The sequence below is a fragment of the Eleutherodactylus coqui genome, chromosome 6 (assembly GCF_035609145.1).
Source record: "Eleutherodactylus coqui strain aEleCoq1 chromosome 6, aEleCoq1.hap1, whole genome shotgun sequence".
Taxonomy (NCBI): Eukaryota; Metazoa; Chordata; class Amphibia; order Anura; family Eleutherodactylidae; genus Eleutherodactylus; species Eleutherodactylus coqui.
Genome location: NC_089842.1, coordinates 32,789,326 through 32,816,230, shown reverse-complemented (window position 1 = coordinate 32,816,230; position 26,905 = coordinate 32,789,326). Strand labels below are relative to the sequence as shown.

The 26,905-nt window shown below is 46.8% G+C and overlaps 2 protein-coding genes across 2 annotated transcripts in view; both read right to left on the bottom strand.

The window, feature by feature from the left end:
- LOC136632018 (NACHT, LRR and PYD domains-containing protein 3-like) overlaps nt 1-26,905 on the bottom strand; it is a 1,080,175-nt gene that overhangs the window by 929,527 nt on the left and 123,743 nt on the right. The gene's annotated exons all lie outside the window — the stretch shown is intronic.
- The window catches only part of LOC136632017 (NACHT, LRR and PYD domains-containing protein 12-like), a 242,528-nt gene that overhangs the window by 147,785 nt on the left and 67,838 nt on the right, over nt 1-26,905 (bottom strand). Inside the window, exon 5 of the mRNA XM_066606553.1 lies at nt 21,047-22,736. Coding sequence (XP_066462650.1) covers nt 21,047-22,736 — 1,690 coding nt within the window. The remainder of the gene's footprint in view (nt 1-21,046; nt 22,737-26,905) is intronic.

Genomic DNA, 26,905 nt, shown 5'->3' with positions numbered 1-26,905 from the left:
TCCATAACATTTCATCACTATTGTTCTGACCAATACAAGAATCATCATAGCCAGGTGAACATAAGAGCTGGGCATACATACCATTTTGTGCTATCATAGTGGGTATCACCTTTTTAGCAGATTGTGCTAATATGTGGCGCTTACAAGATACTACACAACAACCTACTACTACAAAAGCAATTACTATAATAGTCAAAGTAGTAAGAAGAGATGTGATCCAAGAACTCCATTGTCCAAAAATGTCCTCCAACCATGATGTAAATGGATCATAAACACGAGAATTTTTTTGAAAGTTCGATAGATAGACTTAGTAGTCCGTGCAAAGCTTTAGTCATTGATCCATCCGGAGCCGTGCTGTTGGGATGTAGGTGCAGCATGAGTCCCCAGTCATCTTGCAGACTCCTCTTGTTTCTGCTATTGGCATGTCTAGAGCAAGACAGTTCTGAAAGGGCATGAAGGATGTTGGTCCTAGTTGTTCCACTAATCCTTGTATGGCATCTCTGGTGTTGTTTACAAATCTCTGTCGATTATAACTTATATAATTAATCCAATCAATATTTTTAATAATTGTGCACCAAGGACAAAAGACAGATTAGATTCCTCCTGTAATCTGGTTTCTGGCTTTAAACTCATTTTGCACTCCCCTGGGTACCCCTATTTCATCAATGTAAATACCTGCATCAAAAGATCCACCTGGTAGACTACGTCGCAGTCTATGCAGAGATTCTTTATGTCCTGATGGGGGTGTGATTGTGTGTCCTGTCCATCCAGCTGGGAACAGCTGAAAGGGGAGGAGTACCTTTGTAGGTGCGCACTTAACTTTCCAAAATTTGGGCAGAGTTGCACGCATCTTACCATCACCACAAATCCACCAGACATCCTGCAATGGAGTTAACATATGTTCAAATTGAACCTGTAATAGCTGAGGAAAGTATAGGACTAGACAAGGAGCCAGACCAAACAGAATCTCATAAGGACTGAGACCTGTCTGTTTGGTGGGCGTTTGTCTTATTGACAAGAGAGAAAGAAAGACACCCAGGCCGAGGTCTATTCAATTTGGTCATTGTTTTTAAAATTTTTCTAGTCCCATTTAGCCTCTCTACTCTCCCACTGTTACCAATACCTGGAAACAAGATCACACATTGCAATTTTAGAGGCATGCGTGAGGTCATTTGATATGGAGGTTAGCACTGGAAACAAGGCTCTTGGAAGACGAGCCTTCCCGTGAAGTGTCCACATGCCACTGGAATCTGAAGTGGCTCTTTTTGCTTACCAACCCGACACTTCATGGGAAGATGCTTGTTTCTGAAAAGACAAAAGAAGATGCTGTGAGACATTTAGTGATGGTGACATGTTGTCTTCTTCTTGGCAGGTGACCAGAACTGCCAGTGTGAGGGGCAGCAGGGCCGCTTCTTTGGTTGTTTGGTCTGCCAAGGCATATCTAGAGTCCGTGTACTTGTTAGCTGTCTTGTGCCAGCATACAGGCGTGTGTAAGGACCTGCAGTTCAGCTTGTTGGGCTGAGACATGTGCAAGTAATGACTGTTGATGAAGGACAGGGGTCTGTGTGGTAACCGCATATTCAGTATGAAATTGTCCATCTACAGCATACCTGGAGCCATCAACGAACAAGGTTAAATCAGGACTACGTAGTGGAGTGTCCTTGACGGAATCAACCCACAAGTTTCCATCTGCACGAGCTGGGTGCAATCGTGAGGTTCTTCTTGAGTCACTTGGTCAGTGTCATCCTGTTCTGGTAAGAGAGTGACAGGATTGAAAGTCTGACAGCGGGTGATGGTAACGTTGGCAGGCATCACAAGGGCACATTGGAGTCTCAGGCAATGGGCTGCAGACAAGTACTTGGGCTGAACCAGTGTTAGAATGACAGAGATATCATGCGGTGCTAACAGTTGTACCTCACGATCCAGAACTAGGTCTGCTGACTTGTCCAACATCCTGGAGACTGCCGCTACTACTTGTGGACAGGAAGGTGATTGTCGGACGACGGGGACTAACCTGCTGGAGAAGTAGGCTACGGGTCGTGGGTGCCCTCCGTGCTGCTATGTGAGGACTGCTGCTATGTGTCCATTGTTCTCATTGCAGTAGAGCCTGAAGGGTTTGTCGTAGTTGGGTAAGCCCAGGGCTGGGGCTACCAAGATGGCTACTTCTGTAAGTGGAAAGGATTCTTTCTTGAGACAGTCATACAACGGCTACATCAGCTGTGAAGCATTCACAGTCCAGTACAATAAGAAACAAGTCCTAGAAAGGTACGTAGTTTAGAGACAGAAGCAGGTACCTCAATGTCCATAACGTCAGATTTACGGTGCTGGGTGAGATGACGAGCTCCTGACGTGAGACAATGTCCAAGAAAAGTCACAGATGAACAACAAAACTGGAGCTTCTTCTTTGACGCCTTACATCCGTTCTTTATAAGGAATTGAAGAGAAATTGAAGCTTCTACGCATGTAGCTTTGTCTGGAGCACAGAGCAAAAATCATCAACGTATCGTAACAAAACAACAGCCTATGATTCAGGTTGCCAGCCTTCCAACACCTGACCCATGAGCTGTGAGAACAGGGAGCGTTATATCTGAGCTCCCTGCAGAGTCACAACCCCAGGTATATTGTTTGCCTATGTGTGTGAAAGCAAACAAATACCTACTGTGTTTTATACAGAGGGATAGAGAAATACATGGCAATGGGACTCCTGGTTTCAAGTGGTATTGCTAGTCTGCCTATATCCGCTGTTCCCTCACTACAAAGGCAAGGCTGGAACTTGTTGTAAGCATTGTTCCAGCTCCTCCTCTGACAACAAACGTGTGCATACGGCTATAGGGGTTTCTGAGGACTGACAAAATGCAGCTAGTATACAGGTTTCTTTCTCTGCTAACTGATCCGTGATTTTAACCAACCCATCCTCCCTGAACTCTAAGAGGTGTGGATTTTCTGCAGCAAATCTGCTCCTAATAGGTTGAGAGGAGAGGTTTCATTAACCAACAATCGAATAGTCAGAGAATAATTTAGTTGTGAACTTCACTTCTATTGGCTTAGACAAAGGAGTATCTTTTGGTGTTCCATCTACTCCTACACATAAAAGACTTTGTTTACTTACATCACTCTCTTTGACATGTCTGCTTCGTATTACACTAGTGGCTGCTCCAGTGTCTACCAGAAAGAGGAGAGGACCTTCTGACCCTACAGTCAGAGACAATAGGTACTGGGCCCCTTCTGGATTTGCTAATTTGCAAAGGGCAAACGTCATCAATGAGTACAGACACTGGATTACCTGTTTCCTAATGGTCAGAGGAGGGCGGTCTGGATTTGGACTGTCCATTCTGACTCTTAGGAGGTGCCCTATATTGTCTACGCATGTGGCCCTATTTGCCACAGTTGTAGCAAGTGATAGGTTTACAAGTACCGTAGTACAGGAGCCTAGCTTCAAATTGCTGACAACTTAAAGAAGAGCCTGAGCCTCTAGAGTACGCCATTCAGGACGGGCAGCTTCTAATTTGTCATTCAGGGTCTTTATAAGACCTCCTACAAAGGCTTGCGTAAGAAGTTGGGCATGTGCAGGGACATTAGGACTGTATCCCAAGTCCCTCCATGCTACCAGAATCCTAGACAAACATTTTTCTGCTGATTCTGTCTTCTCCTGCCTAACATCATGCAGGCTAATTCCTAACTCTGCCATATGCTTTGAAGCCCAGTCTTTCAGATGACATAGGAAAATAGCCCCTGAACCTGACACTTTAGGGTCAAGTGGTGGATTAAATTCCTCCATCATCAAGGGGTAGAAGAAGGGATCAGCCTTATGTCTGGCCACTTCTTCTAGGTCTTTATAACAGCAGTCATAAACTCCTGCTAACTCTAGACAAGCTCTATAGAACCACATGGGTGTTTCTCAGAATCTGGCATTGTTAGTAATATTATCTTTCTCATTCTGTACTTACTGACACCATAATTTTCAATTCTTTCTTCTATCTTCCCTTTAGCAACCAGGCGGGCACATCTGTCCCAACCTTCAGCTGCCTCCAGGAGTTTAGCATCTTTAAAACTACCTTTATATTCTATCATTGCATTTGACCACAGACGGGGACTAAAGATCCCATGTGTGGTGTCCTGTTTCATTCTTAGCTATCTCTTTACCTTCCATATTTCTTACTATGTTTTTGGCCATTGTCCATTCTGACTCATCCAAGGTAGCTTTCTTAGACCATCCATTACCCATGTTTCACTGGTAATCTATATGGGTTTTTAATAACCTTTTTCCTCCTTATTTGAGGAGAGGGTAACCCCGTCTGAGGATATCATGACGACTATGGCAAGAGATTCTAGTCACAAATCAGACACTTTTCCTACAGACAACATACAGTACAAGTGTTCCCGCTGCGTGACTCTAAAAACTTAGAATTTACAGTGCAGGACCCACTTAAACCATATACACAGGTGTTCCCGCTGCGTGACCCTAAAAACGCAGGCTTCACATTGCAGGACCCACCTAAACCATCGGTCCCTCATCAGAGACCGGAACATGTTACCAGTAGATTAGGGAATTTAGATCATAGAATAGCCAGACTAGGACAAATATTTTTCTATTGCTATTATTATGGCCTTTAAACACACTGAGTTACACATTCATTCAAACCTAGACAACGAGACAGCTTATTTGACAGGGTTCTTTGTCATATAAAATAGACCGAGTTTAGACATTAAATGAACCACTCAATATAAGTGAACACACTTACCCAACTTTGAGCAGACAGAATCACAGAGACACAATGAGGGATAAGAATAACAGTTTCTTACCAGCCGGCTTTGTCCTGATTATGGGTCTGTGCATTCTGTCCGTTCGAGAGTAAGTCGGGTCAGAGGTTCTGGTCACTCTCGGTCCCTGCTCAGGCGCCAGCTGTTATCGGACCACACCGGTACTGATGTGATGACCTCATTGCCAGGTGCCAAATTGGTAGATATGGAAGCCCGTGATGAGAAGATTTGCTAGCAATTATCTATCAATAGCATGAAATCACTCCATGTTATGTCAAGACACTTCTCAATGAAATTCTACTTTATTATGAACATTGCCAACTCTTATACAGAAAAGAAGAGGGCGTATCCAAATGTTGCCTGGTACAAAGATTAGTTTTACGTAGCTTACTGTTACAAAGGTAAAAATACTTATTGATCACAAGACTTATTGACATCTACCAAATAGTCTCAAAGCTCTCAGACATAGAAATTACATAAGTCAGGATATTACTGTTGCATTACCTAAGTCAGGATATTACTGTTGCATTAGACAATAGTTCTGCTATCGCTGTGTGTATTCTCTGTTAACATAGCTCAGCCTTATTTAATTTGTCTGTTGACTTCTTATCTTAAAATCCTAGTTGCTGACACTACAAAGCATAGGTTTTAGTCTTCTATTTAAGGGTCAATAGTCCAATACAAGGTAAGAAACATACACTTATTGCATTCTGAAACTTAACACTTTATATTTCATGACACTATCTAACCTGGTGGGGCACAATCAGCTGTCTCGACCTGTCAGTCTCAGACAGGGTGTTGCAGAAAGGTGTCTAGGGAAGCTACAGCAGCAACCTCACTGGGAGCCTCTGCAACACTCTCTGGACTGTCAGCTGGCTCAGTGAACCCTCTGAGCAATGGAGGTGAGTGCTCACAACTTAGAGAGGCATCTTAGATATGAATACTGGGACAGCTGGTCACAGCTGGAGGGTGGGCAGGCCCAGGCGGTCTAGGTCCTGGGCTCACTCTGTGCACATAACATGGTATCATCACTAGACAATCCTAGAGCATTCAGGGACACACAACTTCTACCAGTCATCTCAGCAGCATCACCAGATTCCTCAGGGTGGCATATTGCTTCATCATCAGAGAGAATTACATTACTGTAGAGTTCAGTGAACAAGCGGGCATTACTGGTCTCCACGGGGTCACAGGTCACATTGTCATCAAATAATTTTACATTACTTCTGTGACCAACGGGCTCATGAGGAACATATCACATTGTGGTGATCATCAGTACTACACATTTCATCAGGCATTGGAGGATCCTCAGCAGCATTACTTAAGGGTGTGACAATACTGATTTCTTCTATTTCACAGGTTACATTAGCAAACTTTACATTATCCCTGCATACCCCACTGGGTTTTGGAGGGGTCCTCTACCACATATTAGGAAAATAACCCCAGATTATTCAATACCACATTCATGGGTATATTCTTACACTTCTACTTCCTTTATCCCCCTTCTCACACTTCAGACAAGGTACACATGGATTATCAGCAAAGTAGGGTTTGTTCCCCCAATTACTGTCACAGTCATGGTTTTTCCTGGGGTTTACTGTGTTTCCCCAAAATAAGACACTGTCTTATATTAATTTTTGCCCCAAAAGAAGCACAGTGTCTTATTTTCAGGGGGGGTCATACTCACCAGGTCTCCGGAAGCACTGCGGCAAACTATGTCCTCCCTGTCTGCCATCTCAGCTTCTTTCTAGAGACGTGGCTTTGAATAGTCCACCTCCAGCAAAGTGAGAAGGGCAGTCTGGCGAGAGGCGTTGAAATATGGAGCACATATCGTGTGTTTACAGGAGACACATTTTAAGGCCTCTGCACCTCCTGCCAGGAAACATGCAAATTTTACCATATTTACAGCCAATGCAGGTAAGAAGAATTCTGGAGTAATTATCGCCATAAGAAATACTTTAAATGTCACTGTTGAGAACCAAATTTTAGACCCCAAGGGCCACTATATTATTCTAGATTGTAATGTCAACTCAATACCTGTGGCATTAGCAAATATCTATGCCCTGAACTCCAAACAAATTCATTTCTTGAATAAAGTAATAAGCAAGGTGCTGAGGCTTTCCAAGGAAAGTATGATTGTATGTGGGGACTTTAACATCACCCCTGACAGGGAGCTAGACAGTACTGGTACTAGCAATAAAGATAGGTCCTCGCTTGGACCGTGGTTGCAAAAGGGAGCACTATATGATACCTTCCCATGCAAACACGCCTCCTAACACGAGTTTTCCTTTACTCCGCCCACCATAGAACATTTTCCATGATAGACTTGTGTCTCGTAAATAGATCATTATTGCCAGTGGTGTCAGCCTCTAAACTAGGAACAGCCACGTGGTCCGAGCACACTCCCTGTGTTACTACCCCCTCTTTGGGACCCCAATGTTCACATCCTAAATCCTGGAGAATGAATGCTTTTCTGATGAACACGCCCAAGTACAGAGAAATTGTAGTAGAGGAGATTCAGAAATACTTTGAATGCAACACTATTTCCGGCTCAAGTCCCAAGTGGGTCTGGTTGGCACATAAAGTTTATGTGAGGGGTATATTCATCAAATTGAAGGCAAGATTAAAAAAACAATAGAAGTAGATGATCTCATTACAAAAGTTCAAACCACGGAGAGTGATCTGCAGAGATCTCCCTCGGATCACACATAGAAACCACTCTTCTAGCTTCCAGAGGAATGTTTGCAAGTGAGAGTAGTGACCCTACCAAAACCGTGAAAGGAGCCCACCTCACCGAGCAATTTTCACCCAATATCATTGCTAAACACAGACCCAAAAATCTATGCCAAACTTATAGCTCTGAACAGGTAGGATTTACAAAAGGCTGATTAGCACCAGATAGTACATGCAAAATTATAAATTTGATTCGCTTATCAGTACAATCGCATATCCCTACTGTACTTCCAATGCTAGTGTACTGGAATTATGTTTTTCTCCAGCAGGTTTCAGGGTATTCTGTAGCTTCCTAATTGTATAGTGTGCACACATCATCAACCAGATCAGACACAAGTGCAGGTCTAAGCTGGGTCTGGCATACAATGTCCAGAGCCTCAGGTTTATTGAAACACATAATACCTTCCCTTTATGGGCGTATAACAGATTACATCAGTAACATGTAGGATTCCCATACGTTGGCCATATGGAATTCCCTGCCCCCCCCCCTCCCCACCTCTCTCAAGTCCAGTGTATGAGCCAGTCTTCGTTCTCCCAGTATGTGGCCAGGCAAAAGTAGTTTCTTTGTTTGATAAGTTGGAGAGTGGAGGAGGGGCTGGATACACTTCTTCAGTATTGGAATGTGACTTTAACCCTTTAAGAGGCTGCAGCAGAGCTTTATATTAGACTAACATTATACCACACATCTTTCACCATGCCATTGTCCAGCAATTACCATAATGAGATTATGCAGCCATTAGCCTCTACAGAGTTAAAGTTACTACAGCTGCGTAATACATCTAGTTTATTACAAATCAATAGACATTTTACGCTAACTAATCATCATGTCTACAACACTAGATGCAGAAAAGGCCTTTTATAGGGTCCACTGGGACTTCTTTAGCCCCAGAAGTTTGGCTTGAGTAACACCGTGATTACCAAAAGCAAAGCTCTTTATTCTTACCCTACGGCTAGAGTTCTGGTTGATGGCACACTCTCGAAACCTTTTAATATCTGCAATGGGGCAAGACAAGGTTGCCCACTGTCCCCTCTGCTTTTCACCATTGTAAATGAGCCCCTGGCTGAATTATTCTGTACCAATATGGGAGTGCAGGGTGTCATTGCAGGCTCCCGTAACCACAAATTAGGTTTATTTGCGGATGATATCATCTTTACTTTAAGCAGGCCTCTCCAGTCCTGAGGGAGGTTTAGGGGATAATCTAGGTATATAGTAAAGTGTCTTATTACAGGCTGAACGCCATCAAGTCCCACATTCTAGGAATAAATGTCTCGCCTTGCCACCGTGAAGCTATAAAGAGAGAGTTACCCTTTAAGTGGCAGGAAGATAGCATTCCATACTTTAGAATCATTTTGTCTCATCCTTTAAATCTGATAGTAGAAATAAATTTTGATCCCCTGATGGATTCTCTACGGCGGGAGCTAGACTAGTACAAGTACCAGTATTTATCTTGGTTGAGCAAAATTGCAATTTACAAAATGATGACGCTCCCTAAGCCCTTGTATGTCTTTAGATCTCTCCAGATTATATTGCTAATCAAACTTATTAAAAAACTACAAAGAAAAGACAACCATTTTATCTGGGAGGATAAGAGACCCAGAGTAGCTCTAAATATTCTAACGTTGAAGATGGGTAGAGGCGGAGTGGGCGCACCAAAAGTAGAAGCATATCAAAAAGCTGCCATTATAAACCTGATGAAATACTGGCCATCCCTGACTAGAGATATGGGTTGGGTGACAATACAAGAAGCATCTATCAAACAGAAACCTTTGGGGCGCTTCTATGGCCTATATTCTGTCCCTACTGGGGAAAACTTTCATACCCAATGTTGAATGCTCCGATTTATTTCCCACAGTTCAGGCCTCTCTAGATGCCTGGAAATACCTGATCAAAAATCTTTCTCCCTCCCTTCCATCCGGTCAACCTAACATTCCCATGCAAACATTGCAGTTTTTCATTAAAGACATAACCTTAAGATCTTGGAAATTAAGAGGTGTACACTATTTGAATGAAATCCTAGAGAAAGGAACCATTGTTTACTTTGAGTCCCTCAGGGAAACAATTCAATTTGAGATACTATCAGATCAGATCTTTCATTCATACAACTAACAATCATAAAATCAAAATTTCCGTCATAGTATCTAAATTCTTGAAAACAGACCTCCAAGTAAGCAAATCCCAGATAGGAGTGGTGTACGATTATATGACATCTGAAAGGGATACACGACCCACTTAGGAAGATGATAGGACATATTTTTATGTCCACATCTTACCTAATTGCCAAACAATGGAAAAATGTATTGCCCCTGACATTAGAAAACCTTTGTGACTTAATGTCATCACATGCCTCGATGGAGAAATTGATGGCAATTCGTTCTTATCACTTGCCAAAATATGAGGAGATGTGGAATGTATGGCTATCAAACTATACCAGATAGACGTATGGAGAGCAAATTTTGGGGTTTACGGTTTTAGTAGTTTTGTATATTAATGTAGGTGTTGTATTAAAAAAAGAAAAATTTCCGTCAGGATAAAAAGTTAGATAGACCATATGCATGTACCATGTAAATCGTCCAACAACTCTTTAAACAAAATTCTGTTTCACATGCTTACACTATTTGTACTGCAGTCCAAATTTGTCTTGTAGAAAATAAAAATGTTTTAAAGAAATAGAAAATGGCATTAATCAGGATTGGTGGGAAAGAGAACGTAGTTCAGAAAATGAACAAGTATGAGAAAGAAAATAAAAAAGTGGGAGAATTAATAAATATATGCATAATTATACCTGAAAAATTATAGTTATATACAGTATCATTCAGGTCACCAGTATAAAAAAAAGAAATATACCTAATTATTAGAGATGAGCGAGCATACTCGTCCGAGCTTGATGCTCGTTCGAGTATTAGGGTATTCGAGATGCTCGTTACTCGAGACGAGCACCACGCGGTACTCGTCTCGATTAAACGAGCACTGACCATTGAATTCAATGGAGCCGGCAATACAGCCGGCTTCATTGAAAGCAATGGGCTGCCGGCGAGCGCGGGATGAATTTTCGGGAAGGGCTTAAAAATATAAGCCCTTACCTGTGTGAGGGTATATGTATATATTGCCAAATGTTTTTTATGCTTTATACCTATATGCAAGTTCTATTCAATTCCAAATGAGAAAAACTTATATGTCGCCTTAAATCAGATATTCCAAAGGCCTTGCAAGGCGAAGACAAAATGTATCTTGAACAAAATGTATCTTAAACACAGCAAAAGAAGAATCGGACGAAGGACGCGTACTTGGCTGTTTTCCCAGAGGCGCCAGTATCAAGATAACGACTGTTTTCACTGTCTCAGGCCGGAAATCCGGACTTCCCATATATGGTTATGCTGTGAATTTCAGCCAATGAGCTCATCACTCATTTCTAGTGATGAGACCAAAGGGTATAAGATCCCATGTAATCTGTAATAAAGGAGCGCAGCCATGTCCCCGTGTGAGGAACGATACCAGACCTCTGTGCGGTGTTTTTTTCTTTACCGCCGGCAGCGGGGCATTTGGGGTGGGCCTGATTGGTGCTGTATGTAAGAATTTCCCTGACACCGGAAAATCATCCTAAAATGTGTAAAAATAAAAAAAAAATGTATACTCACCTTTCCGCTGCAGCCGGAGTTCAGCCGCGTCTGGCCGGCAGTTCTCCTGAACTGCTGTGAGTAGTATTCAGCAGCCGGGGATTTAAAATCCCCGCCTGCTGAATGAGCTGCCTCTGATTGGTCATAGCCTCACCAATCAGAGGCAGCTCTCAGTCACACCCATTCATGAATTCATGAATGGGTGAGTGCTGCCTCTGATTGGCTCAGCGCAGGGACCAATCAGGGGCCGCTCTCAGCTGTCATTCGGCTGTATTGCCGGCTCCATTGAATTCAATGGGCTAACATCGTTCTTCTCTGCCACAGCTGTTACAGCTGTGGCAGAGGAGAACGATCTTTATGCTGACAATGCGGGGGGGGGAGGGGGGGGTCTCACTCTTGCCACTATTGTGGCTTAATAGTGAGACCTCGGAGCCCGAAATGCAGCCCTGCATGTTGCTCCTCGCCTGCCCTATCCATTTCTGTGTTTTTTACATGACTTTGGGGATTTACTAAGATTTTCACAAATGAAAACCTTAGCGGAGCACCTGTCATATACAAAAATGCTCGAGTCGCCCATTGACTTCAATGGGGTTCGTTATTCGAAACAAATTCTCGAGCATCACTGAAAGTTCGACTCGAGTAACGAGCACTCGAGCATTTTGGTGCTCGCTCATCTCTAATAATTATACATAGTAAGAGAAACCAAGTAATCTTGTAGATCTGATACCTTTTAATGGCTAACAAAAATACATGATGTTATTGTGAGCTTTCAGACCTCTCAGGGTTCTTCCTCAGTTGACAATTTCTTCAGAAGAGGTTTCAGTTCCATCTGTGCTTAACAGAGTGTTATACATGGAACCTACATTAGATTAATCCCATACATAAACTTTATTGCTGCGCATTTCAGCACTAAACTGTGACTTTTTCAAGCATATGCTATGAGACAATACATACGGGTATTGTATAAAAGAACTTAGAAAAAAGCGTCCGTCACAAGCATTTTTTGGTGCCTGATGACTTAATCAACGGCGAGGAGGTTCCTCCTTCAGCATAAACGCATCATGTGACCTAAACTTTATTAGATGCGATCCTTGTGGAAAGAGAACGCTGGCTTTAGTCCATATACTTAGAAGCATAAAACTAAACTCCAATATATTACTGTTGATTACGGCTTGTAATGGATCGGTGATTAACACTACTATTCACTAACTAATCCATTATAAAAATCAACAATGCAAGATAACCCTTTAAAATCAGTACAATATACTGACTGTATAAAAGGATAATCAGGGGAATACGTGAACCACAATTGTCACAAAAACATTTGCTTAAGACTATAGATAAATGCACCAATTAAATTATGGTTTATGATCTACATCATGTACAAACAGGACTTTTTTATATATAAATACAGTATATATATTTTAAAAAAAGTTAAATTCAATTACCTGGATACCTGAAACTATTCTAAAGTATTGAACTAAGGGTGCATTCACACGAGCATGTGCCGTAAAAAGGTGCGCACAAAACCGCGCACCCACGTATGTGCACAAACACATGTGAATGCAGGTTTGCACAGCATTGCGTTCAATGGGACGGCAGCTGCTGCCGCATTGAACGCAACCCTGCAGTGATTTTCAGGGAAGGGCTTGAAAAATAAGCCCTCCCATATATATATTAATTATTGTGAAGGCTATGCCCCTAAAACTTATACATATATATTTCATCCTGCCTCCTATGAACATCTTTGGTATACGCTTGTTAGAGATGAGCGAGCGTACTCGTCCGAGCTTGATGCTCGTTCGAGTATTAGGGTGTTCGAGATGCTCGTTACTCGAGACGAGCACCACGCGGTGTTCGAGTCACTTCCATTTTCTTCCCAGAAAAGTTTGCGCCGTTTTCTGGCCAATAGAAACACAGGGAAGGCATTACAACTTCCTCCTGTGAAGTCCCAGCCCTATCCCACCCCCCTGCAGTGAGTGGCTGGGGAGATCAGGTGACACCTGAGTATATAAACTGGGGCCGGCCGCGGCTCGCCACAGATGCACGCTGAGAGACATTAGGGAAAGTGCCGTCCTGCTGTAGCTGCTATATGGAGAGTGTTAGGCTTTTATCTTCGTCTTCAAGAACCCCAACGGTCCTTCTTAGGGCCACATCTGACCGTGTGCAGTACTGTTGAGGCTGCTTTTAGCAGTTTTGCACATTTTTTTTATTTTGTATATCGGGCGTGCAGACCATAGCGTCCTCAGTCTGCAGTCATTTTACTGAGTATAGGGGCAGTACTGGTGAGGCAGGGACAGTGGTACAGGGAAATAAATATACTGGCTATATAGGCAGTGGGCTTTTTAAAAAAAAATTGGAAAAAAAAAATCTTTGGGCTGCCTGTGACCGTGTTCAGTTTACTGCGTGTCTGCTGGGGGTAGTAGTCGCTCACTATTACCCAGCTAAGCATTACAGCAGGCTTGCGCATAATTGTTTCCTGGCTCTGCTGTGTCCGTTACATGATCGCCGTCATCCCGCCAGAGGGAAAGAGTATACATATATACGCTGCATATGGTGTCTGTCTGGTTTTTCACCTCACCATTTTAAAAAATTGAAGCAAAATACTTAAGGCCTACCACTGGCCTTTGGCCACTTGACTGGTTCTCCGCTGTGAATTCCAGTAGCTCAGTCATACGCACATAGGTCTGACTACAGGCTTGCGCATAATTGTTTCCTGGCTCTGCTGTGCGTTCCGTAAGCGAAGTCAGCCTCCAACCACAGGCCAATAAGCGGCACATTTAATTACAGCGTTCTGTTTCTGCTCTACTCGTAATACACCATGCTGAGGGGTAGGGGTAGGCCTAGAGGACGTGGACGAGGATGCGGAGGCCCAAGTCAGGGTGTGGGCACAGGCCGAGCTCCTGGTCCAGGTGTATCGCAGTCGACTGCTGTGGGATTAGGAGAGAGGCAAGTTTCTGGGGTCCCCAGATTCATCTCACAATTAATGGGTCCACGCGGTAGACCTTTATTAGAAACTGAGCAGTGTGAGCAGGTCCTGTCATGGATGGCAGAAAGTGCATCCAGCAAACTATCCACCGTCACCACCCAGTCTTCTACGTTGTCCACTGCTGCATCCCTGAATCCTCTCGCTGCTGCTCCTCCCTTCTCCCAGCCTCCTCCCTTCCAGCAAATGACACATTCAGAAGAGCAGGCAGGCTCTCAGGAACTGTTTTAGGGTCCCGGCCTTGAGTGCAAAAAAATGGATCCTCTATCACCTGAGGAGTTTCTCATGACCGATGCCCAACCTTTGGAAAGTTCCCGGGATCCGGGTGAGGAGACTGGGGACTTCCAGCAACTGTCTCAAGAGCGTTCAGTGGGTGAGGAGGACGATGACGATGAGACACAGTTGTCTATCAGTGAGGTAGTAGTAAGGGCAGTAAGTCCGAGGGAGGAGTGCACAGAGGATTCGGAGGAAGAGCAGCTGGACGATGAGGTGACTGACCCCACCTGGTTTGCTAAGCCTACTGAGGACATGTCTTCAGAGGGGGAGGCAAGTGCAGCAGCAGGGCACAATGGAAGAGGCAGTGCAGTGTCCAGGGGTAGAGGCAGGGCCAGACCGAATAATCCACCGTTTCCCAAAGCACCCCCTCGTGCCATGCCACCCTGCAGAGGCCGAGGTGCTCAAAGGTGTGGCAGTTTTTCACTGAGAGTGCAGACGATCGACGAACTGTGGTGTGCAAGGTTTGTCGCGCCAAGATCAGCCGGGGAGCCACCACCACCAGCCTCACCACCACCAGCATGCGCAGGCATATGATGGCCAAGCACCCCACAAGGTGGGACGAAGGCCGTTCACCGCCTCCGGTTTGCACCACTGCCTCTCCCCCTGTGCCCCAACCTGCCACTGAGATCCAACCCCCTCTCAGGACACAGGCACGACCGTCTCCTGGCCTGCACACACCCTCACCTCCGCTGTCCTCGGCCCCATCCAGCAATGTCTCTCAGCGCAGCGTCCAGCCGTCGCTAGCACAACTGTTTGAGCGCAAGTACGACGCCACACACCTGCACTTTCAAGCGTTAAACGTGCACATAGCCAAATTGATCAGCCTGGAGATGCTGCCGTATAGGCTTGTAAAAACGGAGGCTTTCAAAAACATGATGGCAGCGGCCGCCCCGCGCTACTCGGTTCCCAGTCACCACTACTTTTCCCGATGTGCCGTCCCAGCCCTGCACGACCACATCGCCCGCAACATTGTACGCGCCCTCACCAACGCGGTTACTGCCAAGGTCCACTTAACAACGGACACGTTGACAAGCACAGGTGGGCAAGGCCACTATATCTCCCCGACGGCACATTGGGTGAATTTAGTGGAGGCTGGGACCGAGTCAGAGCCTGGGATCGCTCACGTCCTACCCACCCCCAGAATTGAGGGCCCCAGCTCGGTGCTGGTATCTGCGGCGGTGTATGCTTTCTCCACTAAACCACCCTCCTCCTCCTACGCAAACTCTGTCTCGCAATCAAGATGTGTCAGCAGCAGCACTTCGCTAGCAGTCGGTGTCGCGCGGCGTGGCAGCACAGCGGTGGGCAAGCGTCAGCAGGCCGTGCTGAAACTAATCAGCTTAGGAGAGAAGAGGCACACGGCTCACGAACTGTTGCATGGTCTGACAGAGCAGACCGACTGCTGGCTTTTGCCGCTGAGCCTCCAACCGGGCATGGTCGTGTGTGACAACGGCCGTAACCTGGTGGCGGCTCTGCAGCTCGGCAGCCTCACGCACGTGCCATGCCCAGCCCACGTCTTTAATTTGGTGATTCAGCGGTTTCTGAAAAATTACCCACACTTGTCAGACCTCCTCGGCAAGGTGCGCCGAGTCAGCGCACATTTCTGCAAGTCCAACACGGACGCTACCACCCTGCGGACACTGCAACATCGGTTTAATCTGCCACTGCACCAACTGCTGTGCGACGTGCCCACACTGTGGAACTCTACGCTGCACATGTTGGTCAGGCTGTATGAGCAGCGTAGAGCTATAGTGGAATACCAACTCCAACATGGGCGGCGTAGTGGGAGTCAGCCTCCTCAATTCTTTACAGAGGAGTGGGCATTAGAGATGAGCGAACGTGTCCGTAACGGACACATCCGCACCCGGACACCGGCTTTAGCGAACACTGGAGTGTTCGCGCGTAAGTGTCCGGGTGCCGTCGGGGGGCGGGGAGATGCGCGGCGGCGCGGGCGGCAGTAGCGGGGAACAGGGGGGAGCCCTCTCTCTCTCCCTCTCCCCCCCCACTCCCCGCCGCACCCCCCCGCGCTGCCACGGCGGCCCCCGAACTTTTTCGCCCGAACACCGAGGTGTTCGCAAAGTTCGGTGTTCGGGCGAAAAAGGGGCGGGGCCGAACGTGTTCGCTCATCTCTAGTGGGCATGGATGGCAGCTATCTGCCAGATCCTTGGAAATTTTGAGGAGTCTATCCAGATGTTGAGCGGCGATGCTGCAATCATTAGCGTCACCATTCCTCTGCTATGCCTGTTGAGAAGTGTTGCATACAGGTACCCTGGCACACATGGCTGACTTCATGTTAGGATGCCTTTCTCGTGATCCTTGCATTAGACGCATTCTGGCCACTACGGATTACTGGGTGTACACACTGCTCGACCTACAGTATAAGGAGAACCATTCGACTCTCATTCCCGAAGAGCAAAGGGGTTCCAGAGTGATGCAATACCACAGGGCCCTGGTGGACAAACTGATGGTAAACTTCCCATCTGACAGCGCTAGCAGCAGAAGGCGCAGTTCCGAGGGCCAAGTAGCAGGGGAGGCGCGGAGATCAGGCAGCATGTTCAGCGCAGGCAGGGGAACACTCTCCAAGGCCTTTGCCAGCTTTATGGCTCCCCAGCAAGACTGTGTCACCACTCTCCAGTCAAAGCTGAGTCGGAGGGAGCACTGTAAAAAGATGGTGAGGGAGTACATAGCCGATAGTACCACCGTCCTCCGTGACGCCTTTGCTCCATACAACTACTGGGTGTCAAAGCTGGACACGTGGCACAAACTCGCGTTGTATGCCCTGGAGGTGCTTGCTTACCCTGCCGCTAGCGTTTTGCCAGAGAGGGTGTTTAGTGCAGCTGGAGGAATCATCTCGGATAAGCGTACCCTCCTGTCAACTGCCCGTGCCAACATGCTTACACTCAAAGATTAACAAAGCCTCGATTTCCCCAGACTTCTCTTCTCCACCAGCGGAGAGCAGCATTACCTAAAGACTCTTTTCGCTGCAACCGCGGATGCAAGTATTGTTCTCTATCACCGTAAAAAAGGGACACTTACCTTTGTCAATCTGTGTATGATATTAGTCCTCCTCCTCCTGCTCCTCCTCCTGAAACATCATGTCATCACGCTGAACTGCCAATTTTTCTGCGCCCCAAAAGGCTCATATAACTTTTTTCAAACAATATTTCTACGTTTCTAACTAAAGCATTGAAACTTCAACATGAACCAATTTTTTTAACAGGGCTGCCTCCAGGCTCCGTTACAAATTAAGCCACAGTAAGCTAAAATATTAATGGGTTTCACCTGCCCTCTCGGTTGAGCAATTTTTCTGGGGTACATTTGTCCTGTTGGTACACTAATTTTTTGGGCCCTCGCCTACACTGTAATCCAAGTAATTTTTCTTGCCTTCGCCTACACTTATGGTACACCAATGTGTCAGGGGTTGGCCTACACTCTTGCTACAGAAATGTAACTCGGGTCTGCCTGCCTATACTTCTGCCACAGTAATGCTACAGGGGTCTGCCTATACTTCTGCAACAGAAATGTTACTTCGGTCTGCCTATACTTCTGCTCCTGAAATAATACTGTGGTCTGTCTATACTGTTACTACTGAAATGTTACTAATACTGGGCTCTGCCTATACTGCTGCTACGGAAATGTTACTGGGGTCTGTCTATACTGTTACTACTGAAATGTTACTAATACTGGGCTCTGCTTATACTGCTGCTACTGAAATGTTACTGGGGTCTATCTATACTGTTACTACTGAAATGTTATTGGGCTCTGCCTATACTGCTGCAACTGAAATGTTACTGGGGTCTGTCTATACTGTTACTACTGAAATGTTACTGGGCTCTGCCTATACTGCTGCAACTGAAATGTTACTGGGGTCTGTCTATACTGTTACTACTGAAATGTTACTAATACTGGGCAATGCCTATACTGCTGCTACGGAAATGTTACTGGGGTCTGTCTATACTGTTACTACTGAAATGTTACTAATACTGGGCTCTGCCTATACTGCTGCTACTGAAATGTTACAGAGCTCTGCCTTTACTGCTGCAACTGAAATGTTACAGAGCTCTGCCTTTACTGCTGCAACTGAAATGTTACTGGGGTCTGTCTATACTGTTACTACTGAAATGTTACTAATACTGGGCTCTGCCTATACTGCTGCTACTGAAATGTTACAGGGGTCTGCCTATACTGCTGCAACTGAAATGTTACTGGGGTCTGTATATACTGTTACTACTGAAATGTTACTAATACCGGGCTCTGCCTATACTGCTGCAACTGAAATGTTACTGGGGTCTGTCTATACTGTAACTACAGAAATGTTACTGGGGTCTCCCTAGACATCTGCAACATAACTGTTAGTGGAGTCAGCTTATACCTTTGCTACAGGAATATTTCAGGGGTCTGTGCATAGTATGGGTGCGCTAAGTTTTCCCATCGTGGTGTTCTACGTATCTGGCCCTAAAAAAAAAAACAGACTAACTAGGGCATGGAGTGTGAGCCGAAGCCAACCTGTATTTTATCTCACGTTAGCTCAGCTATCCGGGGCACTGCAATGGGATTCATTTATGTACGGTCTGTGGGTTCCAGGGAGCCACCCATGCTGTGTGTGCACACAGACTTCCCATAGCGGAGTTGTACCTGCCTGTGACTATGAAAAAAACCCAGCCTGACTAGGGCACGCAGTGTGGGCCGAAGCCAACCTGTATTTTATCTCACGTTACCTCAGCTATCCGGGGCGCTGCATTGGGACAAACAAGAGGAGTGATACAGCGCTAATGAGATGTTCACAGCTACGCTAGCATTAGAGTCCGCTCTAGGCCCGCGATTGCTGAGGGTTTGTGCAGAGGCCTATGTCCTGGGTGCAGTGAAAGTCTGCTTCCTGCCTACGATTGCTGAAGCTGTTGGCCGAGGCCTATGTCTCGGGGGAACTGCAACTGCGCCAGGTTGGGGCTGTGCAACTTTTTTCCTGGCTAATCCAGTCATTGGAGCGGGGAAAGAAAACATAACTGATTTACTGAGCCCGTCGCAGATGAACTAGCATCGAAGTCTGCTTCATGCCCGCGTTTGCTGAGGATGTGCTCTGAGGCCTATGTCCCGGGGGAAGTGCAAGTACGCCAGGTTGGGGCTGTGGAGCTTTTTCCTGCTAATCCAGTCATTGGAGCGGTGAAAGGAAAGCTAACCGATTTAATGAGCCCGTCGCAGATGAACTAGCATCGAAGTCCGCTTCATGCCTACGATTGCTGAAGCTGTGGGCCGAGGCCTATGTCGTCGGCGAGGTGCAAGTCTGCCATATTTGGCCAATCTGATTTATTTATTGTTCATGTCTTGGGTTGCCTAGGACCCACCTATGCTCTTGGTGCACACTTAGTTCCCATCGCGGTGTTTGACCTGTCTGGCACAAAGACACTGACTGACTTGGGTAGGGGGCAGAGTGCAGATGGCTTTCCTCTTGCGGTGTCGATTGAGCTATGCGACACCTAGACAAAATGAAAACTGTGTGGGCACACGGATTCCCCATAGCTATGTAACTCATGTCCACATTTGCAGCTTCTGACGGAGGTGGCACAGGATTGTAATGAAGATCGAACGTCAATTTCTCATTGATTCTCTACAGCATTGTGGAATATCGCCCCGCCCCTTTTAAAGAGGGTCGCTACCTGGACCTGCCAACCCTCTGCAGTGTGTGCCTCCGGTTCCTCCTCATGGCAGACGCACTTATAAATAGACATGAGGGTGGTGTGGCTATGCAGCCAGCGTGTGGCATGAGGGCAGCTGAAGGCTGCACAGGGACACTTTTGTGTGCTCTGCAGACGCAGGGTCGTGCAGGGGGTTGGGCAGCATGTAACCCAGGAGAAGAGGCAGCGGTGTGTCCCGCAGGCAGTGCTTGTGCTTGGTTGGAGGTAGTGTGGTGCTTAGCTAAGGTGTGCCTTGCTAATGAGGGTTTGTCCGAAGTAAAAATTGTTAGGGGGGGGGGGCTCACTCTTTCCGCTATTTTGGCTTAACAGTGGGACCTGGGAGCCTGAGATGCAGCCCAGCAAGTTGCCCCTCGCCTCCCCTACCCGTTTCTGTTTCGTTTCCATCACTTTCTTGGGTTTTCCAGATTTTCATAAATGAAAACCTTAGCGGACCACCGCTCACATACAAAAATGCTCGAGTCACCCATTGACTTCAATGGGGTTCGTTACTCGAAACGAACTCTCGAGCATCGCGGAAAGTTCGACTCGAGCAACGAGCACCAGAGCATCTTGGTGCTCGCTCATCTCTAGTCACAACTCCATTATTTAATGCTAATTGCAAAAGTAAGTGCACCCCTATGTAATGTAATTTCTCAGTGTCGTTCAAGCATGAAATTTTGCACGAGCATTCTTTAGGTTCTAAATGAGGAGAGTGGGAGGGGTGGCACATTCTGCAGTAGGAGATCGGTACATGCAGCCTAAGGAGAGTCTAACACTCCTCTATGTGTATGCATATTTTATTCCTCAATTACTCTAAAGTAACCTTGACTTCATAAAATTTTCTGTGCAAACATGTAAACACCTGTATCAAATTAACTAGGGCGAGACCGGGTATATCAGCTTGTAGGACCATAATACTAACAGGCATAATGTATAAATGTAATACGTTATCAGATGTTTGTCAGAACCTTAATACCAGAATTATGAGAAATAACTAGTATATTACCTCAGAATCTGCAGGTTATGTAACGCTGGTGCAAGTCTATTCAATCCTTCATCGTCTAAGTGACATCCAGTTAGAACAAGTTCTTTTATATTTGTGCAGGTTTCCAGAATAAATGCCAACACTGTGCAGTCCAGAGCCGACATGTGAACATGAGAAAGGTCAACTTCTGTGTGTGATTTCATCGATTCCAACACTAGAGCCTTATTCCGGGTCTCAAACAGATAATAGAAAGTCCTGAGTAGATGTTTCTTGTCATTACTTCCACTCTGTTCTTCTAGAATGAAGGTATTCATCCAAGTGATCACATGTATGGAAGATTGAGCTGCTTGTGTGCCAAGATATTCCTTCAGTATTGACCTGGTGGAGCCATCTGATAGACCACACAAGAAACGGAGGAATATCTCACCCCGTCCATCAGGATAGGATTTGGCTTTTTCTAGTGATTTCTGTAACTTCTCAGGAGAATAATCAATATAATGCACCATGGCAGAGAGGAATTCCTGAACAGTGAGATGTAAGAAGGAATAGTTATCTGGGTCCTCTGATTCCATCAGAAAACTAGATAAGAGCTTTGACTGATTGTCCACATGGAAACAATCCAGATCTCCCTCATCAAAAACAACCATGTGATTCATGACTCCATGTTCGGCCATCCAACCGATAGACTGCAGGATCTTCTTAGCATCACGTTTGTGCAGGCTGTGATTGGACAGGATATTGGCGACAAATATCACAAAGAGTTGTGTCACCGTTTTAGGTAATAATGATGCCGGCTGACCACTGCTTGTTGTCTGGAAGCTCTTGGATAATACAATACAGATGATCCAGCAGTAGGACGGGAGGTAACAGAATGTGTACAATGTGTCATTCTCCTTTACGTAATTAAAAGCCTTATCTGCCAGTTCCAGGTTGGGGAAAAAATTTTCAAAGTACATCTTTCGTTGTTCTGGAAGAAATCCAATGATCTCCACTATTCGCTGGAATATATCACAATCAATTGATGCCAGTTTGGTTGGACGACTGGTCATTAGGACAGAACAACCATTAAGAAGAGACTTTCTCACCAGACTAACCACAATCTGACCACAATGTTCAGGCTGTTTAGGATTAGAGCACAAGTGACTTGGTGTAAAATCCATGTTATGATTGCTTTCATCTAATCCATCAAATATGAAGAGAAGTTTCTCTGGATCTTGTAAGATCTTCCCAAGCTGCTCCCTCAGATATGGGTACTGATGAAGGATCATTGTCTCCAGACTAAGCTCATTCAGTCTGTTAAGTTCTCGGAATTTGAAGAAAAAGACAAAAGAGAATCTCTGATAGAGCTCCTCGTTCACCCAGTCATAGACAAACTTCTGCATCAGTGTGGTCTTCCCTACACCGGGCACTCCGCTCACCATTACCACATGTGGCACAAGTGTGGATTTGTGGCACCAGCGGAACATCTTGTTGGGGGAAATATGTTGTAATTCATTTTGGGTTTTCTTTAAATATTTCTCATGTTTTTCCCCAGTCTTTATGAGCTCATTCTCAGAGCATTTCCTAAAGTGATCAGTGGGTACAAGGATGAGGTTCACATAACGTGTATAGAATGGAAATCTTTCCTCTTGCTGGTCACATCCAGGAGGTTTGTTCTCTAGAAGTTTTTCAGTTTTTTCTTTTAAATGATTCTTGTGATGTTCCTGAATGTCTATAAATAATAAGAAAATTAAGGTGAAAATGAGAAGCTGAAACAAAACTAAATAAATTTATTAATAAAATGGTGGACATACTTAATAAATTTGGTACATTTTATGAATCCTCTTGACAACAAGCAACATATGTATAAAAAGCAGAGATGAGCGAACGTACTCGTCCGAGCTTGATGCTTGGGCGAATATTAGGGTGTTCGTGATGCTCGTTACTCTTAACGAGCACCACGCGATGTTCGGGTTACTTTCACTTTCATCTCTGAGACGTTAGCGCACTTTTCTGGCCAATTGAAAGACAGGGAAGGCATTACAACTTCCTCCTGTGATGTTCCAGCCCTATACCACCCCCCTGCTGTGAGTGGCTGGAGAGATCAGGTGTCACCGGAGTATATAAATTGGCCCCTCCCGCGGCTCGCCACAGTTGTGGTCTGACATAGCTTAGGGAAAGTGCTACTGCTGCTATAGGGAGAGTGTTAGGAGTTAGTGTAGGCTTCAAGAACCCCAACGGTCCTTCTTAGGGCCACATCTAACCGTGTGCAGTACTGTGGAGGCTGCTTTCTGCAGTGTTGCACTTTTTTTTTCCCCCAAACTGGCCGTGCAGAGCATTGCGCCCTGCAGTAATACTCCAGGGACAGAATTGTGTAGGCAGGGCCAGAAGACATATATTATTGATTGAATATACGCAGTCGGCCTTTCCTAAAAAATATTGGGCAAAAAATCTATTTGGCCTGCCTCTCACTGTGCTCAGCGTTCTGGGTACGTGTGTGCTGGGTGTACAACTTCCAAAAAATCATACGCAGCAAGCTAAGTGTAACAGCAGGCTTGCGCCAATTTATTTCCTGGCTGTGAAATTACCGCTCTGTTGCAGTTAATAACAGTGCAACACTGCAGTTCTGTGACACACTCCAGAGCCAGAAGACATATATTAGTGATTGAATATACGCAGTGGGCCTTTCCTAAAAAATATTGGGCAAAAAATCTATTTGGCCTGCCTCTCACTCTGCTCAGCGTTCTGGGTACGTGTGTGCTGGGTGTACAACTTCAAAAAAATCATACGCAGCCAGCTAAGTGTAACAGCAGGCTTGCGCCTATTTATTTCCTGGCGTTCCGTAAGCGAAGTCAGCCTCCAACCACAGGCCAATAAGCGGCACATTTACTTACAGCGTTCTGTTTCTGAATTACTGGTAATACAGCATGCTGAGGGGTAGGGGTAGGCCTAGAGGACGTGGATGTGGACGAGGACGCGGAGGCCCAAGTCAGGGTGTGGGCACAGGCCGAGCTCCTGATCCAGGTGTATCGCAGCCGACTGCTGCGGGATTAGGAGAGAGGCACGTTTCTGGCGTCCCCACATTCATCACACAATTAATGGGTCCACGCGGGAGACCTTTATTAGAAAATGAGCAGTGTGAGCAGGTCCTGTCGTGGATGGCAGAAAGTGCTTCCAGCAAGCTATCGTCCACCCACAGTTCTGCGCTGTCCACTGCTGCAAATCCTAATCCTCTGGCTGCTGCTCCTACTTCCTCCAAGCCTCCTCACTCCACTACAATGACACATTCTCAGGAGCGGGCAGACTCCCAGGAACTGTTCTCGGGCCACTGCTCAGATTGGGCAGCAGTGGTTCCTCTCCCACCAGAGGAGTTTATCGTGGCTGATGCCCAACCATTGGAAAGTTCACGGGGTCCGGGGAATGAGGCTGGGGACTTCCGGCAACTGTCTCAAGACCTTTCAGTGGGTGAGGAGGACGATGACGATGAGACACAGTTGTCTTTCAGTCAGGTAGTAGTGAGGGCAGTAAGTCCGAGGGAGGAGCGCACAGAGGATTCTGAGGAAGAGCAGCAGGACGATGAGGTGACTGACTCCACCTGGTTTGCAACGCCTACTGAGGACAGGTCTTCAGAGGGGGAGGCAAGGGCAGCAGCAGGGCAGGTTGCAAGAGGCAGTGCGGTGTCCAGGGGTAGAGGCAGGGCCAGACCGAATAATCCACCAACTGTTTCCCAAAGCGCACCCTCGCGCCATGCCACCCTGCAGAGGCCGAGGTGCTCAAAGGTCTGGCAGTGTTTCACTGAGAATGCAGACGACCGACGAACAGTGGTGTGCAACCTTTGTCGCACCAAGATCAGCCGGGAAGCCACAACCAACAGCCTCACCACCACCAGCATGCGCAGACATATGATGGCCAAGCACCCCACAAGGTGGGACGAAGGTCGTTTACCGCCTCCGGTTTGCACCGCTGCCTCTCCCCCTGTGCCCCAACCTGCCACTGAGATCCAACCCCCCTCTCAGGACACAGGCACTACCGTCTCCAGGCCTGCACCCACACCCTCACCTCCGCTGTCCTCGGCCCCATCCACCAATGTCTCTCAGCGCACCGCCCAGCCATCGCTAGCGCAAGTGTTGGAGCGCAAGTACGCCGCCACGCACCCGCACGCTCAAGCGTTAACCGTGCACGTAGCAAAATGTATCAGCCTGGAGATGCTGCCGTATAGGGTTGTGGAAACGGAGTCCTTCAAAAGTATGATGGCGGCGGCGGCCCCGCGCTACTCAGTTCCCAGTCGCCACTACTTTTCCCGATGTGCCGTCCCAGCCCTGCACGACCACGTCTCCCGCAACATTGTACGCGCCCTCACCAACGCGGTTACTGCCAAGGTCCACTTAACAACGGACACGTGGACAAGCACAGACGGGCAGGGCCACTATATCTCCCTGACGGCACAGTGGGTGAATTTAGTGGAGGATGGGACAGAGTCAGAGCCTGGGACCGCTCACATCCTACCCACCCCCAGAATTGCGGGCCCCAGCTCGGTGGTGGTATCTGCGGCGGTGTATGCTTCCTCCACTAAACCACTCTCCTCCTCCGCAACCTCTGTCTCGCAATCAAGATGTGTCAGTAGCAGCAGGACGTCGCAAGCAGTCCCGCGGCGTGGCAGCACAGCGGTGGGCAAGCGTCAGCAGGCCGTGCTGAAACTACTCAGCTTAGGAGATAAGAGGCACACGGCCCAAGAACTGCTGCAGGGTCTGACAGAGCAGACCGACCGCTGGCTTGCGCCACTGAGCCTCCAACCGGGCATGGTCGTGTGTGACAACGGCCGTAACCTGGTGGCGGCTCTGCAGCTCGGCAGCCTCACGCACGTGCCATGCCTGGCCCACGTCTTTAATTTGGTGGTTCAGCGCTTTCTGAAAAGCTACCCACGCTTGTCAGACCTGCTCGGAAAGCTCAGCGCACATTTCTGCCACCCTGCGCACCCTGCAACATCGGTTTAATCTGCCAGTGCACAGACTGCTGTGCGACGTGCCCACACGGTGGAACTCTACGCTCCACATGTTGGCCAGGCTCTATGAGCAGCGTAGAGCTATAGTGGAATACCAACTCCAACATGGGCGGCGCAGTGGGAGTCAGCCTCCTCAATTCTTTTCAGAAGAGTGGGCCTAGTTGGCAGACATCTGCCAGGTGCTTGGAAAGTTTGAGGAGTCTACCCAGGTGGTGAGCGGGGATGCTGCAATCATTTGCGTCACCATTCCTCTGCTATGCCTCTTGAGAAGTTCCCTGCAAAGCATAAAGGCAGACGCTTTGCGCTCGGAAACAGAGCCGGGGGAAGACAGTATGTCGCTGGATAGTCAGAGCACCCTCCTGTCTATATCTCAGCGCGTTGAGGAGGAGGAGGAGGAGCATGAGGAGGATGAGGAGGAGGGGGAAGAGACAGCTTGGCCCACTGCTGACAGTACACATGCTGCTTGCCTGTCATCCTTTCAGCGTGTATGGCCTGAGGAAGAGGAGGAGGAGGAGGATCCTGAAAGTGATCTTCCTAGTGAGGACAGTCATGTGTTGCGTACAGGTACCCTGGCACACATGGCTGACTTCATGTTAGGATGCCTTTCTCGTGACCCTCGCGTTGCACGCATTCTGGCCACTACGGATTACTGGGTGTACACATTGCTCGACCCACGGTATAAGGAGAACCTTTCCACTCTCATTCCCGAAGAGGAAAGGGGTTCGAGAGTGTTGCTATACCACAGGACCCTGGCGGACAAGCTGATGGTAAACTTCCCATCCGACAGCGCTAGTGGCAGAAAGCGCAGTTCCGAGGGCCAGGTAGCAGGGGAGGCGCGCAGATCAAGCAGCATGTACAGCACAGGCAGTGCAACACTCTTTAAGGCCCTGGACAGCTTT